Genomic DNA, 15,880 nt, shown 5'->3' on the forward strand with positions numbered 1-15,880 from the left:
TATCCATAACAAGAACCTGATTTTTTCTATTTTTGCTACCAGCTTGTAACCTCTACCACCTCAGGTTTACAATTTAAAGCAAATAATTCATTCTCTTGGAGACTCTATTTCTTGATTATATGAAATGAGATACTCAGATTCTCTTGGCAGTAATTTTGTTGTAGGTTGAAGTGGGATTAATAATGGGGAAAGCCTCTATAAACTGAAAAAGTAATATGGTATTATTTTCCGTCCTTTTTTTTTCCCTACCAGACCCTTGTTAAGTAAATGAATGTTCTTTGTGGTGAGATAACCAAGGAGAAATTGCCTCATGTGTGAACATGAATACAAGCAAGAGGGAGCAGATCCTCATTGTGTGGTACCCAGAATTGATGAGGTTAAGGATAAGGGACTAAGAGTGAAGTTGTTATTACCTTTTAAAATCTAAATTGATAGAATATAATATGTGAAAATATTTACGCCATCATGCATTTGTCCTGTACAAATACTTTCAAAAGTAAGTAGAATGCATTACTGTTTATAACAGTAGGAAAATCTATAAATAACCTAAATATCTAATAATAGAGGATAATTAAAACTTGGTATAAACATATAATTGAATACTATGTGACTGTTAAAAAGAAATCAATGTTCTGAATATGAATCTTGCTTCTGATAGTTGCTTGCTTTAGAATATTAACCAAACCATTCTACCTGAGCCCCAGATCCCTCATTTGTAAAAGCACAAAATTGTTTATCTGATAATTTTTTATGATGATTAAATGATATTTTATGTGAAACGCTAAGCATGGTAGTGCCTACCACGTGGTAAGCTGTCTCCATATTTTAGTTATTGTTATTGTTGTTCCCATCAACAAAATTAACCAATATGGAAATATATTAGCAATGTGTTATACAGAGGAGAGCAAAATGTGTAGATTTCATACTAACACTCCATTTGAATTAAAAAATATGATCAAAAAGTATATGCTTAGAAAATTATGGAAGAGCAGATACCAAGTTGTAGAAAGTGGTTAAACCCGGGTTTTGAGATGGAATTTTGCTGGGGTATGGTCTCAGGACTGCCAAAAATCATGTAATCTTCATGGGTCTCAGTTAAATTGAATTATCTACAGGGCCCTCTCTGTTACTTTGATGTTATTTTCCTTAGTATGTTGAAAAGCCATGGGAAACATTAAAGGTTTCTACCTGTTACTTTGTCAGTCCTTGCTTTTCTTTTTGAGGACCTCTGTTGCCTGGACCCATTGGATGGAGGGAGTTTTATTATCTATTTTTCAATTTTCCAGGATGGAGCAAGGGATAATATCTTGGAACTTCAGTCAGGTAGTTGACCAGAAAGGCAAGTGTAGGCAATTCACTTTACATTATTTCTTCATTGGGCAGGATTTATTGAACATCTGTTTTGTGCAAGGATTATACCAGGTGCTATATATGGAACAAATTTAACCTTTAAGGGATCTGAAGTTTGTTAGAAGATAAAACATGTATAAATAACTACAATATTAGCTTAGTAATAAACACAAGAAAGTATTGATAAAAATGTCATGTGAGTTCAGAAAATAGAGCAAACACTACAAGGTGAAGGATCTGGGAAGATTTTATAAAGTGACTATTTTAAAATATTATGTCATTCAATCCTCATTAAAACTCTTTGAGGGGCGCCTGGGTGGCGCAGTCGGTTAAGCCTCCGACTTCAGCCAGGTCACGATCTCGCGGTCCGTGAGTTTGAGCCCCGCGTCAGGCTCTGGGCCGATGGCTCGGAGCCTGGAGCCTGTTTCCGATTCTGTGTCTCCCTCTCTCTCTGCCCCTCCCCCGTTCATGCTCTGTCTCTCTCTGTCCCAAAAATAAATAAAAAACGTTGAAAAAAAAAATTAAAAAAAAAAAAACTCTTTGAGGTGATACCATTATCATTCCAATTAGGCTCAGAGAGGCTAAGTGACCAAGGGCACATATCCAATAAATGGCAATATTAGGATTCAAACCCAAGTCTACTTGATTCTAAGCCCATGCTCTTAAAAACTCTGCCATAAAGGCTATCAAAGCAAAACCACGTCAGGGATCAGAAACAGCATGAACAAAACCATTGGGTAAAGCAGTGTAAAGGAGACACAAATTTGCTTGACTAGTAGACCCCTGAGGAAGGGCAGATTCAAGGGAGATAAAGCCACAAGGGACACGGGGGCAGAAATTTAGAAGGTAGATCCCTCAGTCCCACATTAAACTAATATCACGAATAATATATTTTCATAGTAAATGCAGAAATTTAGAAAACACAGATAAAGGCAAAGAAGAAATTAAAAGGTACACATATTACCACCACCCAGAAAACATCCTATTAATGTCAGTGTGTATGTTTCCAGACTTTGTGCATGCATACACACTCAATATTTTATATTTGTATGTTAATATTTTAAATTATATCAACATTTTTTTAGTCTCCTTTGTTGGTTTCTCCTTATCTCGGAATTTAAGCCCTGGAATTCCTTGGGGTTCAGTCTCAGAACTAGTTTCTTTTCTATTTCCACTTCCTAGGTGATTTCATTTAGTTTCACGATTTACCAAAAATAATATCTGTATAGTGTCGCCTCCCCTATTTATGTCTTCTATGCAGACCTCACTCAGAAATTTAGCCTCTTATATCCAGCTGCTTACTAAATGTCTCTCCTTGGATTTCTAAAAGGTATCTAAAACTTGATCTATCAAAAGTATCTTCTGTTGAGCCCACGCAAATCTGCTCCTCCAGTTTCTATCTCAGTCAATGTATCACCATCTTTTATTTGCTCAGGCTGAAAGCATCTCTTCATTGATTCGGATCTTTCATTCACATCCCAAGTCAGATCTGACAGCAAACCTTCCACTCTGTCTTTAAGATATGTTCAGAATCCCACCAGTTCTCTCCACCAATACCACCGTGTCCCCTTGATACAAGCCACTGCCATCTGTCCCACCTGGATTTTTACAGTAATTTCCTAATTGTCATCTCAGTTCTGCCTTTGTGCCCTACTTCTTGTTGAACTGTTGGTCATTGTGTGTCTGTCTTCTATTGAAAACTCTTCCAGAAAATCATTGTCGCATGATGTTAAAGCCCAGACTTCTAAAGTCCAAAAAGAATCCACATGATCATACTATCTCCCCACTTTGCTTCCTCTGTCCCCATTTTTGCTTCGCTGCAGTCATACTCACCTTCTTGCTGTTCCTCAATGTACTAAGCAGAAGTTGGCCTCAGGGGCCTTGCGTTTGATTGTGACTTTATCTAGAATGTTCTTTCCCTAGATATTTGCATGACTCATTCCCTTACTTCTTTTAGGTTTTTACCCAGATTTTACTTTTAAAGTTTCTACTTCTTTGGCTACATTATTAAAATTCCCCCATGTCTCTAACACTTTCTATCTTCCTTCCCTGATGTATTGTTTCTTTTTAACCCTTATTACTGTTTACATACAATATTTTACCTCCTTATCTTGGTTATTGCCTGACAATTCCTCTTCCCCCCCCCCCCCCACCCCGCCTTAGAGTATAGGCTTTAGGAGGACATGGATTTATGTCTACTTTGTCGATAACTGAAACCACAGGACCTGGAAGAGTGCTTGGTACAGAACAGGTACTGATAAACACGTGCTGGACAGATGAGTGATGGTGCTAGAGCTAGTGTATACCCTACTAGTCTATTTGGAATTTATGTTCTATTAACTTCTTATATTTTGGGAACACATGGGCTCGCTTGTTTAACCTTATAATAAGCTAAGTTGTAGCACAATTCTGTCAAATTTCCAAGTCATACTTTATTTTAAAATGTACTTTTCAGGTATCTGAGCTTCATAGCTAATATTGATGAAATATAGCCATTGTGTACATCTGGGGAGGATTACAAAGCAGTCATTGCTTTATAATCTAGCAGGCCATAATCTAGTGAGGGATACTAGGGCAATATAAATACATTTGTACTAGACAGTTATACACATTTCGACATTCTAAGTGCTGGATTATCTCTTTTCCTGAAATTTTCTTCACTCTCTAGTTTTCAAGGAAACTCCTATAAGATTCTATATCCCTGGGATGTTCAAACTGTGTTTGGCTAGCCCTTCTTGTTTTTCATGGACTTTTGAAGTAGAAGGAAGGGACAGTAAGGCAGCAAGGAATAATGAAAAGAGTGTATGACGGAGTCACTAGGCGTAGGCATAAATTCTAGCTCCATCACTTTCTAAGTGATTGGCTAGCGTTATGTATGTATGTATGTATGTATGTGAGTATATTGACACACAATGTTACATTAGTTTTAAGTATACAATACAATGATTCAGTAACTTTATATGTTGTGACCAGATAATTTTCAACTTATCAAACCCTCCACATCATTTGTAAAATAGAGATAACAAAATAATACTTATGTCTCAGGGTTGTCACAAGGATTCTTGCCACACACATGCCACATGCAGATACTCAGTGCATTTTGAAAATAATATCTTGGGGAGGACAGAATGTTTTTTATTGTTTGCAACCTGCAAGCCTTGTGTAATGTCTGTAAATATAAAGTGCCCAGGACATCCTCTTCTGGCTTTTCTTACATCACATGTTCTTACTTTCTCTCCTTACTTTCTGATTTGCCTTTGTTTCCTTAGCTGGCTTTTCCACAATCTGACGTCTCTGTGGGGCTTACTTCTCAGCTGCACCTTTTCTTTACTTATACTTGCTCTCCAGGTGACTATATTCATTGCAAAGATTTTATGTATTGGTTACCCTCAGTTTTTATGTATAACCCCAAACACTCCTTTTGGTCCAGTCTTACATACCCACTTTCCTGTTTGTCACCTGTACGTAGGTGCTTTAAAAGCTTTAACGTGTTCAAAAGAAAATTACTATGCTTTTCTCTGCCTCCATCCATTTCTGTACCAGTAGATCCCATATCTTTTAATGGTACCAAAGTACACTAATTTTTAGACTCAAAACCTAACTTCTCTCTACCTTGTTATGCACATCCAGTCTATCAGTAAGTCCAGCTGTTTCTGCTTGCAAAATATATCTGATTGTGTCCACTTCTTTTCATATCTACTGTCCCCAGTAATAGCCAAGCCACTATAATTCCTTACTTAGATTATTTATGTCTTCTAATCAGATTTCTTCTGTACATTATCCAGAACAGCAAGTAGCTAGAACAACCTTTTCTAAGATTGAATTGTGCCATTCATTTGTTTACGTCTCTTCAATGCATTCTGTTGCACTTAACATCCAAATTCCTTGTAAGAGCCTACAGGATCCTACATGGTCTGGCCCTTTCTTATGTTTGCAGCCTCATCTTGTACCACTATTGCTCCCATTCTTTATGCTCTAGCCACACTTTTCACATGAATGACTTCTTTTCATTCTTTATTTTGTTGTTCTTTGCATTTACCAGGCTCCAGCTAAAGTCACCTTTTAGAGTACTGATCTGAAGCCCCATGAGTATAGGAATCATGTACAACCTGTTCTCTCTTGCGTATTTAATTTCCAGGACAGAATCATAGCATAGGCATGAGACATAAATATTTGTTAAATGAGTTAATGAACAAGTGTCTGGTGTATGATGGGTGTTCAATGAAAGATAATGATGGCAATTATCAATGTACATCATTGTGCTTCTTTGTTACATTAGTTTTTCCCACTCAATAGTAGATATATCTTGAATGAGTTAAATCATTAATTTAACTTATAGGGAGCTAAATAATAGGAAGGACTATTTCAGTGTTACATATTTACATATATATGTATATATGTAAATATGTTATGTCTCAATATATAGGTCTTATCTAAAATAATTTTAACAAATAAAATTCATGGGACTACTTTAGTTTCATCATTTTGATAGCCCACCTCTAGTCTTGCATATCACTTTGATGCTCTTATGTAATAAAAATGAGTCTCGTTTTGTTATTGGGTTTGTTCCTTAACATTGTGGATTTAGTAAAACACTGTAATTCCTTTTACCTAAGATTTTTTTTGTCTGCAGTAGAATTCATATGTTTATGAGAATAAGCATCGATCTCTAGGTCTTTGGTTTAAGCAAGTGAAGGGAATGCTTGAGAATATTCGGATAATTTCCCAAAAGAGAAAATGATATCAGTATTTATTCTGTGCTCCTTGTCTACAGTGCCAACTTCTATACCAAAACTTATTTTTTGCCCTAAGTATTGCTAAGCACCTAGTTATTCTGGAACATCTAGTTATTTGATTTTTTAAAAATTTTAATGTTTAGCATTATGCAAGGGAACCTTTCTGTTTTGCCATAAGAAACGAGAGAGAGGGGGAGAGAGAAATCCTAAGCAGGCTCCACATTATCAGTGCAGAGCCCGATGCAAGGCTGAAATGCACAAACCACAAAATCACAACCTGAGCCAAAACTGAGAGTTAGAGACTCAACCCACTGAGCCACCCAGGTGCCCTAGGGAATTAGTTCAAAGCAAGTTGAGATCCTTGGCTGGCAGAGAGGACAACATACAAAATAAGTCTCTTATTCTTTCAATAATCCAGATCACTAATTTGTCAGTTCCCTTTTACAAACTATGCTAGAATTTGCTGTAGGCAACTTGGGACAAATTCTCTTTTCCCCAGGAGTTTAAACTGAAATAGATGACTACTTTCAAAGCTGTACTAAGTTTCTACTTGGAAGGATAATTCCAAACATGCATCCCTGCAACCCTTTGGGTCTTCATGATATGTAATTTTTTTTTTTCCTGGATCAGAGATAGAGGACTGATTACTGTGAATTTTATTACAGGACTCTGTAATTACTTTGAAGACTCTGGAGGACTGAGTAGGTTGCCAGAGAATTTTCTGTCCTCACCACCTAGCTACAGAATGCCCTTGGAAAATTAATAACAGAAAAGGTCATGTCCTGAATATATATATAGTCTTATTCAATATACAAGACATTTGCATAGTTGATATCTTATGTTGATTCCCATAAGGTATCCTGGTACATATGATGGGACTTTTCAGGTGAGGAAACTCTGGTACTGAGAGGTTAAACAGTTTATTAATAATTCTTAATAGCAGAACTAGAATTTGAACTGAATATTATTTTTTCCACAAACTGGTACCCATTTCCCTATGTCTTTCTACCTATTTAGGGAACATTTTACTCTGTAATACCCCAAGTCTCTCCCTCCTTTCATATAGTTCATTTAGCGTGGAAATACCTACCTGACCTCATAATGTCTTTGTACTATATTATATGGAAACGAGACACAGTACTTATTTATTGGGGAGATTGTTCAACTTGCCTTACACTGCATTTGAAGAGGGACTATGTAGCTTTTCTTTAAAGTAACTTTATTTTTGCAATTTCATAGTTAATACATGCTTACTGCCCAAAATTAGTTTTTTTAAAACAAAAAATACAATCACCCAGAGATAACTAATGTTTATAATTTTGGAGTGCATACTCCCTGAAGTTTTCTGCTCGTGGCATAGTTTTGCTTTTAGGATGCTCTCTCTCATCTTCACATAAGAATATAGTTTGGCCTGCCATGCATAAGATTTGTTTTCGTGTACTCCAGAAGAACAAATGAAACAAACATTAATATAAGTGAAGTAGTATTAATATAAGTGAAGTGAAATAATATAAGTGTAGTGAAATCTCTATCAGATTGCTTCATCCAACCACAAAATTATAACAGATATAGACAAAGGAGAGTCTGAAATATTTTTAGATTCTTTTTTCAAAAAGATTATAATCTTAATCTATATCATCAAAGTCTACTAGTATAGACCATTAGAGCTTCTCAAAGTAGCTGCACTTACATTGTTAAATGCACATGCTATTTTTTTTCCAGGTTTTGAAGATCATGATCACATGGATGCATCTAACTAAATGGTACGTGGGGACATGGTGGTCCTTTAGAGAGCACATCTAAATTACTGGCTAATTCCTTGGTTTGCCACCCAACATAGGACATTGTTTGATTCTATCTATCAGAAGTCTCCTAAATTTTCCCCACCATGCTGTCTTTATTAGCTTGAACTCTTTTCCTAAAATGGTCCTTCTGTTGATCCTGTCAGTTCTACTTTTGAAAGAAGATGTCCGTGGGAGTGCACAGTCCAGTGAAAGGAGGGTGGTGGCTCACATGCCAGGTGACATCATTATTGGAGCTCTCTTTTCTGTTCACCATCAGCCCACGGTGGACAAAGTTCATGAGAGGAAGTGTGGGGCAGTTCGTGAACAGTATGGCATTCAGAGAGTGGAGGCCATGCTGCACACTCTGGAAAGGATCAACTCAGACCCCACACTCTTGCCCAACATCACACTGGGCTGTGAGATAAGGGATTCCTGCTGGCATTCGGCTGTGGCCCTAGAGCAGAGCATTGAGTTCATCAGGGACTCCCTCATTTCTTCAGAAGAAGAAGAAGGTTTGGTGCGCTGTGTGGATGGGTCTTCCTCTTCCTTCCGTTCCAAGAAGCCCATTGTAGGGGTCATTGGGCCTGGCTCCAGTTCTGTGGCCATTCAGGTCCAGAACTTGCTCCAGCTTTTCAACATACCTCAGATTGCTTACTCGGCAACAAGCATGGATCTGAGCGACAAGACTCTGTTCAAGTACTTCATGAGGGTTGTTCCTTCAGATGCCCAGCAGGCACGGGCCATGGTGGACATAGTGAAGAGGTACAATTGGACCTATGTGTCAGCTGTGCACACAGAAGGTAAGCATCCTTTACATTCATTGATGTATGTTTTATTACAGATCTCAGTTAAAAATTCAGGTTTTGGAAGACTAAAATATTCCTGATTATTTGGGATCTTTTTAGTTGCCCAGTTATAGCAGTAATATAAGAAGGGGATGAGTGACAGATGCCTACAGAAGCATAGATTTAAGCAAATATGAGTGTTTATGTGGCACGATTTGGTGAAATGGAAAACTTTTTTGGATTATGTATTCGTTATCTATACTTCTGCTATAATGATGCTAGAGACTTTTGAGTTTTCTAGATCTTCATTGAGCACCTCATAATTTTCACATTTAAAGTTGTTCCAACTGCTTATTGTGTTTGATAAGGAGAGGTACACATAAATTCAGGTAGGAGCTCAATGCAGCCAGGTACAGTCTGCTTTGAAATATAGTGTTTCATATTCTGGTATACTGTGACAGAAAATTACCAAACAATTTAGTCTTACCACTATTTTTTCAATAGAGAGTATAGTTAACTCTGGAATGATGATATGTATGAATTAATTTTATCCTTGTGTAGAATATACTCTTAAAGTATAAGTTTTAACAATTCAAAATCACTTTTCCTTTGAAATTTGTTGCTTCTTATGCTCAAAGCAAAATGAAAAAGCAAAATATGACTGAGGTTCTATAATAATAATAACATTAGCCCTTTTTATTGGTTATGGTACTTTGAAAATGTTTTCACATACATTACTTGTTAGTTAATGACCAAGGCTGTTTGGGATAGGTTTGGTTTGACTACAGAAGTTAAGTGACCCAATGTGAAACTCACTAGTTACACAACACTCTAGCACAACTTATTGCATATACTAAAGCAAGAAGGTACAGGATACTTTTTATAGTTCATTGAATCATCATGAGGATTAGTTAAGATTGAAGAATCTTGCAACAACATTATCAGTGTGGTCCAGAGAATCCAATCCTGTAAAATGTGGATTGAGTTACTGAACAGTTTATTAAATAACCAGAGTGAGCCTGCTTCAGAGGTTGGCAACCAATCACCAATCAGATGTAGCAAACTATTCATTATGAAGTAGCATAATACAGATTTCACTGTGTGCCCACTCAGTAGCAGTAGTCAGAGCTACACAAACATAAAATGGGCTTCTATACTGGACTGAGATATTTTTATGCCTCTGGAAATTTTTACGTGTAAATTTATTGTTTATTTATTGAGATATTGATATATGGAGATTTTGAGCAATGGATAGGTGATTGGACGAGGACACCTTGGAGTTTCTCCTAATGCTGAGATTTTTCAACATAAAACTATTTCATTTTATTCTCACAACAAGCCAGTGATACAGATGATCTTGATATTTTATTCCCATTTTAAAATACAAATGCTTTAAGAGTTTAAATGATCCATCCAACATATATCTAATAGTAATTTTAAGAGTAGGACTCATAGTTACTTGTAGTTTATGGTCCTATAATTGTTATTCCAATGGAATAACACCTGAGGATATATTTATACAACACATATTTATTAAGCACAAATACATGTAAGGACTTCTGATAGTCCTGTAAAGGACAGCCCTATATTTTATATATCACTACCCTCAATGGGTATGCAATCTGGCAAAGGACATGAGGCATGCATTAATACTTATAGAACCATAATTCAGATAAGAAGAAGTTACAAATATGTCTCTAAAATAAACAGAAAAAAAATCAAGTTCCTCTCTGTGGTGATAAGGGCCATGGTGGAAATCTTCAAGAAGGAATTTGACAGTTGGGTTTTAACAGGAAGAGTACTGATAATTGGTGAAAATTAAGAAGGGTTGGATTTCTGGAAAAGGGCATGAGGAAATATGAGAAGGTGAGAAAGTAAAAAAATATTTACAAAACGCCAAGGATAAAGTTATGTTTTGGTTTGCCTGAAGTCATAAATTTCATTAGGGGCTTCCCTCCAGCTTCAGAAGAATAAACCTTGGTCTCTATGTAGGACATGCCAATTCAAGATTGTGTTCTGAGAGAAATTAATGATCATAACCATTGGCTGTTACTAATTTAAGCTTTCAACTTTTTTTAACCCAAATGTACGCTGATAGTGAGCTAATAAAATAAATTATGATTCATCCATCTAAGTATTATTACTTAGCTATTAAATTGAATGGGGGAGTCTATAGGTAATGAAATAATAATAATGAACTCCAAAATCATTTTAGGTGAAAAAGGCAAGGGGCAGTTTTGTGTAGTGGCATGTTATTTGTGTAAAATGGAGTTTGTATAAACCATTTGATTTTCAAAGAACTGCTCTCAGAGAAGAACAAAACTGGTAACAGTTGCTCCTTTTGAGGAGGAAATTGAAGAGTTAGGGGATCAGGTAGAATGTATAACTTGTGCATGCAAACATTTGAAGCTGTGTACTATAAGCATAAACTACCTATTGTGACATAAAAATTAAAAGAAAACATTCTATTTGTGGACAAAAAATAAGCCATTAAACATTCCATTGCCAAATTCAGGCAAATTTAATTATTTTTGCCAAAAATAGGTCAGTAGAAATGTTATTGCAAAACACTGGCAAAGTATTTGGATACCACAAGGATTCAGGAGAGAACAAACTTTGATACTGAACAAAGACTGGAAGAAATATTTTGGCTTATTTATTTATGTGGTTTAGTCAGAAAGTATTTATATTGTTTTGATCCCAAGCAACTTTGTGTATAATGAGGTTATGTAGGATTATCTCTTAAAATTTGTGAGTATAAGAGTGGTGTGGTAGGAAGTTTCATGAGGCAAAAAATCATATCCAGGATCAGAAAAGTGCTTGTGTAGTGAGATACACCTCTGTTGGGTACTGTGGAAACTCCCCAAGATGATTCCTGGTTTTCTGGGGCCTGGCCTTTCAGAAAGCCTTTCAGAAAATGTGGGATTTACCATGAAACGGTAATACTAGTTCTTCCTTTAGCCTCTTTTTGTCGCTGGATTGGGATAACTCTCTTTAGACCCAAATTGCTCAGCCCCAGTATCTCAAAACGCTTCCTATCCTCCTTTGACCAACTGATATTACTCTTTCTTGAAGAGTATTGAACTTTCTTTCTTTTTAAAAAATATTTATTTATTTTTGAGAGAGAGACACAGAGTGCAAGCAGGGCAGGGGCAGAGAGAGAGGGAAACACAGAATCCAAAGCAGGTTCCAGGCTCTGAACTGTCAGCACAGAGCCTGACATGGGGCTCAAACTTGTGAACGGTGAGAACATGACCTAAGCCGAAGTTGGCCACTTAACCAACTAAGCCACCCAGGCACCCCAGACTGTTGAATTTTCCAAATGCTTTCACATGAGGCATTGAAGTCTATGAAAGGATGCTGTCCCATTTAAATCCCCTATCCCCCATCCCCAAATTGCTCATTTACTTTATACTTAAGCATGGTAGTACTGTGTCACTCAGTCCTCTTGGCAGTGATCACAAGATGTTCCTTCAAGAAAGTGTTGCTGTCACAGAATTCCAGAAGAGAGCACAGGGAGATTTGGGTTTTAGCTTCAATGTTAATCACTTACACTTGCCATTTTCTTGATTTATGGTTTTTCTCTGGCTACAGAACTGAGTATTTACTGTGGCTTGTTGTACCATGCAGGCATTGTGCCTAGGCCTTCTAGGCCAACAGGTCAATAGTATGAAAGTAAAACAAGAAAAAATAATTAAGGCAGACCACACTAGCTCTTCAACTGTGCGTAGGAAAGGAACATGCAATGACTCTGAAGGAAAAATGTTAACTTCTTTCAAAGGTGTCAATCCAGTCAGCACACTCTCTGCTCTAAGAAAATTTAAGGGGTCCTTTGCTTCAGCACTCTTACAAACCTTGGTATATGTGCCCATTATGGCACAGGATCGATGGTGCTTGCCTGTTTGGAGGAGTGACAGACTGGCTGCTTTGATGACTTCTTTTGCTTTGTAATTTGATAGTTCCCTTCTACTCCTGTGTAGCACCCGCCATGTGATTCCTTTGCTTAATAGGATGTGGTGGAAGTGAGGACTTCCTTTCTACTCTGTCTTAGAACACTATCATCACCATGTGAAGGATGAGAGCACCCAGGTTTTCCAGATAAGGCCATCTTAGACCACTTAACCTCAACTATGTGAGAGCACTCAATGAAGATCAACACAGTTGCCTTTCTGACCCACAGTTAACTGCAGTCACACATACAGCCCAGATGAAACCATAAACATTACTCAGCTAACCGTAAATTTATGAGCAATAATGAATACCTTCAAGACAGTATAAGTAAACTCATCACCATGACTTTAACTGCCCCACTTCCCAATTGGATACTACTACAATGTTTACACTTGAAAATCAAAACAAAATAAATGCATTAACATGAATTAATATTCTTTATATTTAAATGTGAAAACAATGTATTGTTCTACAAATGTGAAATAAATGCTGTGGGCCAGAAGGAAAATTTAGTCTTTCATTCATATTCCTGTAGCTAAAGACTTGATAATTCCCTTAAAGCCTTGATGCTTTAAATAATCAGACACTTACATACACTCCATTATTACATGCTTTCCCTGGATCTAGCCCAATTTCATTGAGAAAAGCAACTACAGATTGAATTTTATGTACAAAGTCATGTATATTGTACTTTATGGATGCCTTATAGGATTTTTATACTTCACAGTTTTTGCCGACTTTAAATTCCACTACACATCCAACGGGCCTATCAGAGTTCCTAGCATATAATAGGTATTCACAGACTATTTGCTGAATGGATGAATTTGTGTTAGAATAGTACCTCACTATTTATGAATAGATAGCATGTAGAAAAATAGCAGGCACTTATAATTTTTCACAGTTTTGCTTCTTTTTAAAAATGAGGTGCCAAGATGCCTCCCTTGATTAATTGTAAAATGCTATTCACACTCTGCTCCTTTTTTGTTTGCACTGGTTCCTGAATTTATTATTTCTATCTAATGATATAGGAATGCTAATTTGTTCTAGCCAAAAAGCATGTCAGTGATGCTCTTGGGGAAAAATGTACGAATAAGTTGTACTGGTAAAATGACATCATTAAGAGCATTGTCTTTCAGGTTAACCTACGTATTGCAATGCTGTACCACTTTTAAGTTGTGATATGGTTTTCCATCAATTATTTTAACATGTGAAAACACTCAAGCTTTAGTTGAAAGATTTTCAAAGTGATTCATAGTATATATGCTTAGTTTAACTTTTAAAAAATGGGACTACATTTTCCTGTTACATTATTTCTACTAATTGGGATTGTATCAAGACAACAATTTAGTATGAAAAGACAAGAAATGTCATTACGGGCCTTATTGGTATTTTTAAAAGGGGTTTCATTTTGTTTCTCCAGGGGTTGAATAATGTTGGGAGTTGAGATGGATTTTTGAGATGATCATGATAATAATTCAGACACAAACTATTGTTTAGCTTTGTAACATGTTAACATTGGAGGTGTCTTAGGTGAGCAAGTAATTTAATACCTCTGTTACTGTGGGGAAAACAGACAATAAGGACAGGTAATTTGGCCTTACTGGTACATAATTAGTTACAGAGTTGGGTTTTGGAACTCAATATTACTGACCAGAATTCAGTTTCCACATCATTGTTAGGAATAATTACTCAAGTTCTTTCTTTTTATTTTTTTAATTTCCATTGTATTACTATTCCATTTTATTGCTGTATTCCCTTTTTCTTCTTCTGAATGATGCCAGTCTGCTATGTTTTTAATTTTTTTTTATGTTTATTTACTTTTGAGAGAGACAGAGACAGAGCATGAGCACGGGAGTGGGAGGGGTAGAGAGAGAGAGAGAGGCAAAGAATCTGAAGCAGGCTCCAGGCTCTGAGCTGTCAGCAGAGAGCCCAGTGCGGGGCTCAAACTCACAAACTGTGAGATCATGACCTGAGCTGAAGTCGGATGCTTAACCGACTAAGCCACCCAGGTGCCCCTCAATCTGCTGTAAGTTTTAATGCCTATCTGAAGTCATAGTAGGTACTACAAATGGGTTTATTAATGTAAAAGTTAGCTTTGAGAAATGGCATGATCTCTTTGCTCTTGAACGGTGAATTACAGGAAGTGCTTCTTTGCCTGAGTCACTTTGAAATATTTTCCTTTGCTTCACAAAAAATCTGGAAAAATTAGACCCCCATAAATCTTTGTGATTATGAAATGTTTGGGTAATTATATTGGTTACCCTGATACAATAATACATAAAAAAACAGAAGATGCAGAGACTTCTAGCTGGGTTCTTCATTAAATTAGATCACAGAACACTAATCTGGAAAATACAGTGGCAACTTTAATAGTAAATAAGTAATTTTTCATATTCATACATCACTGTCAGAAACTTCATTGTTAGTAATGAAAGAAATACAGGTGGCCCTGGGAAATGCTTCTCACCTTCCGTTCCAGATAGAATAGCATATGGACTATTAGTGGCTAGCCTCTGAGGGAGTTATTATTGCCTTGCTCAGGGGAAAAATAGAATCCATTGACATATTTGGCTGTGGCTTGGACAAGATCTTCTCTATTTATAGATTAGATCTGAAAAATTGGACTTTAGACCAGGTTTGACTCTGACTCACCTATAAAAGCCTCATGACAGAGATAGTATCCCTGTTTCCACCTTCTCAGGCACTATTACTGTCCATTCACTGATGAAAATACCAGAATTTCCCTCCCAAATACTCCATGCCCAGGATGATTAAGTTAGAAGGAACTTTATTTTCAGAGGTTATCACTGCACCGAACCCCCAACACACACAGACACAAATATCTGGGGGGATACGCAGTTCCAACTAATCAGATGCTTCCTTTAAGGAAGATCATCATCATCATCATCTCTCTCTCTCTCTCTCTCTCTCTCTCTCTCTCTCTCTCTCTCTCTCAGAGAGGGAAAGAGCATGCACCTGATGGGAGAGGGGCAGAGGGAGAGAGAGAGGGAATCCTAAGCAGGCTTCATGCTCAATGTAGAGCCTGATGCAGGGCTTAATCCCATGACCCTGGGATCATGACCTGAGCTAAAATCAAGTCAGACGCTCAACCAACTGAGCTACCCAGGCACCTCAAGGAAGATCATCTCTTAGTGTGTATGCCTGTTAGATATATTTAGCATTTCTCTATTTTGTGGATGTGAGCTGCACACATTGTGTGTTTTTTCTTTACCTTCCTTATTCCAGACCCTAAAGAGATAACATTATTTTCTGA

At 36.9% G+C, this 15,880-nt stretch overlaps 1 protein-coding gene across 3 annotated transcripts in view; it reads left to right on the top strand.

Annotated features, from left to right (window-relative positions):
• The first annotated feature begins 8,009 nt into the window (after positions 1-8,009).
• GRM5 (glutamate metabotropic receptor 5) overlaps positions 8,010-15,880 on the top strand; it is a 507,872-nt gene continuing 500,001 nt past the window's right edge. For all 3 annotated transcript variants that reach the window (XM_042959448.1, XM_042959449.1, XM_042959450.1), the window contains exon 1: positions 8,010-8,670. In XM_042959448.1, coding sequence (XP_042815382.1) covers positions 8,010-8,670 — 661 coding nt within the window. The remainder of the gene's footprint in view (positions 8,671-15,880) is intronic.

The sequence above is a fragment of the Panthera tigris genome, chromosome D1, assembly GCF_018350195.1.
Source record: "Panthera tigris isolate Pti1 chromosome D1, P.tigris_Pti1_mat1.1, whole genome shotgun sequence".
NCBI classification, from domain to species: Eukaryota; Metazoa; Chordata; class Mammalia; order Carnivora; family Felidae; genus Panthera; species Panthera tigris.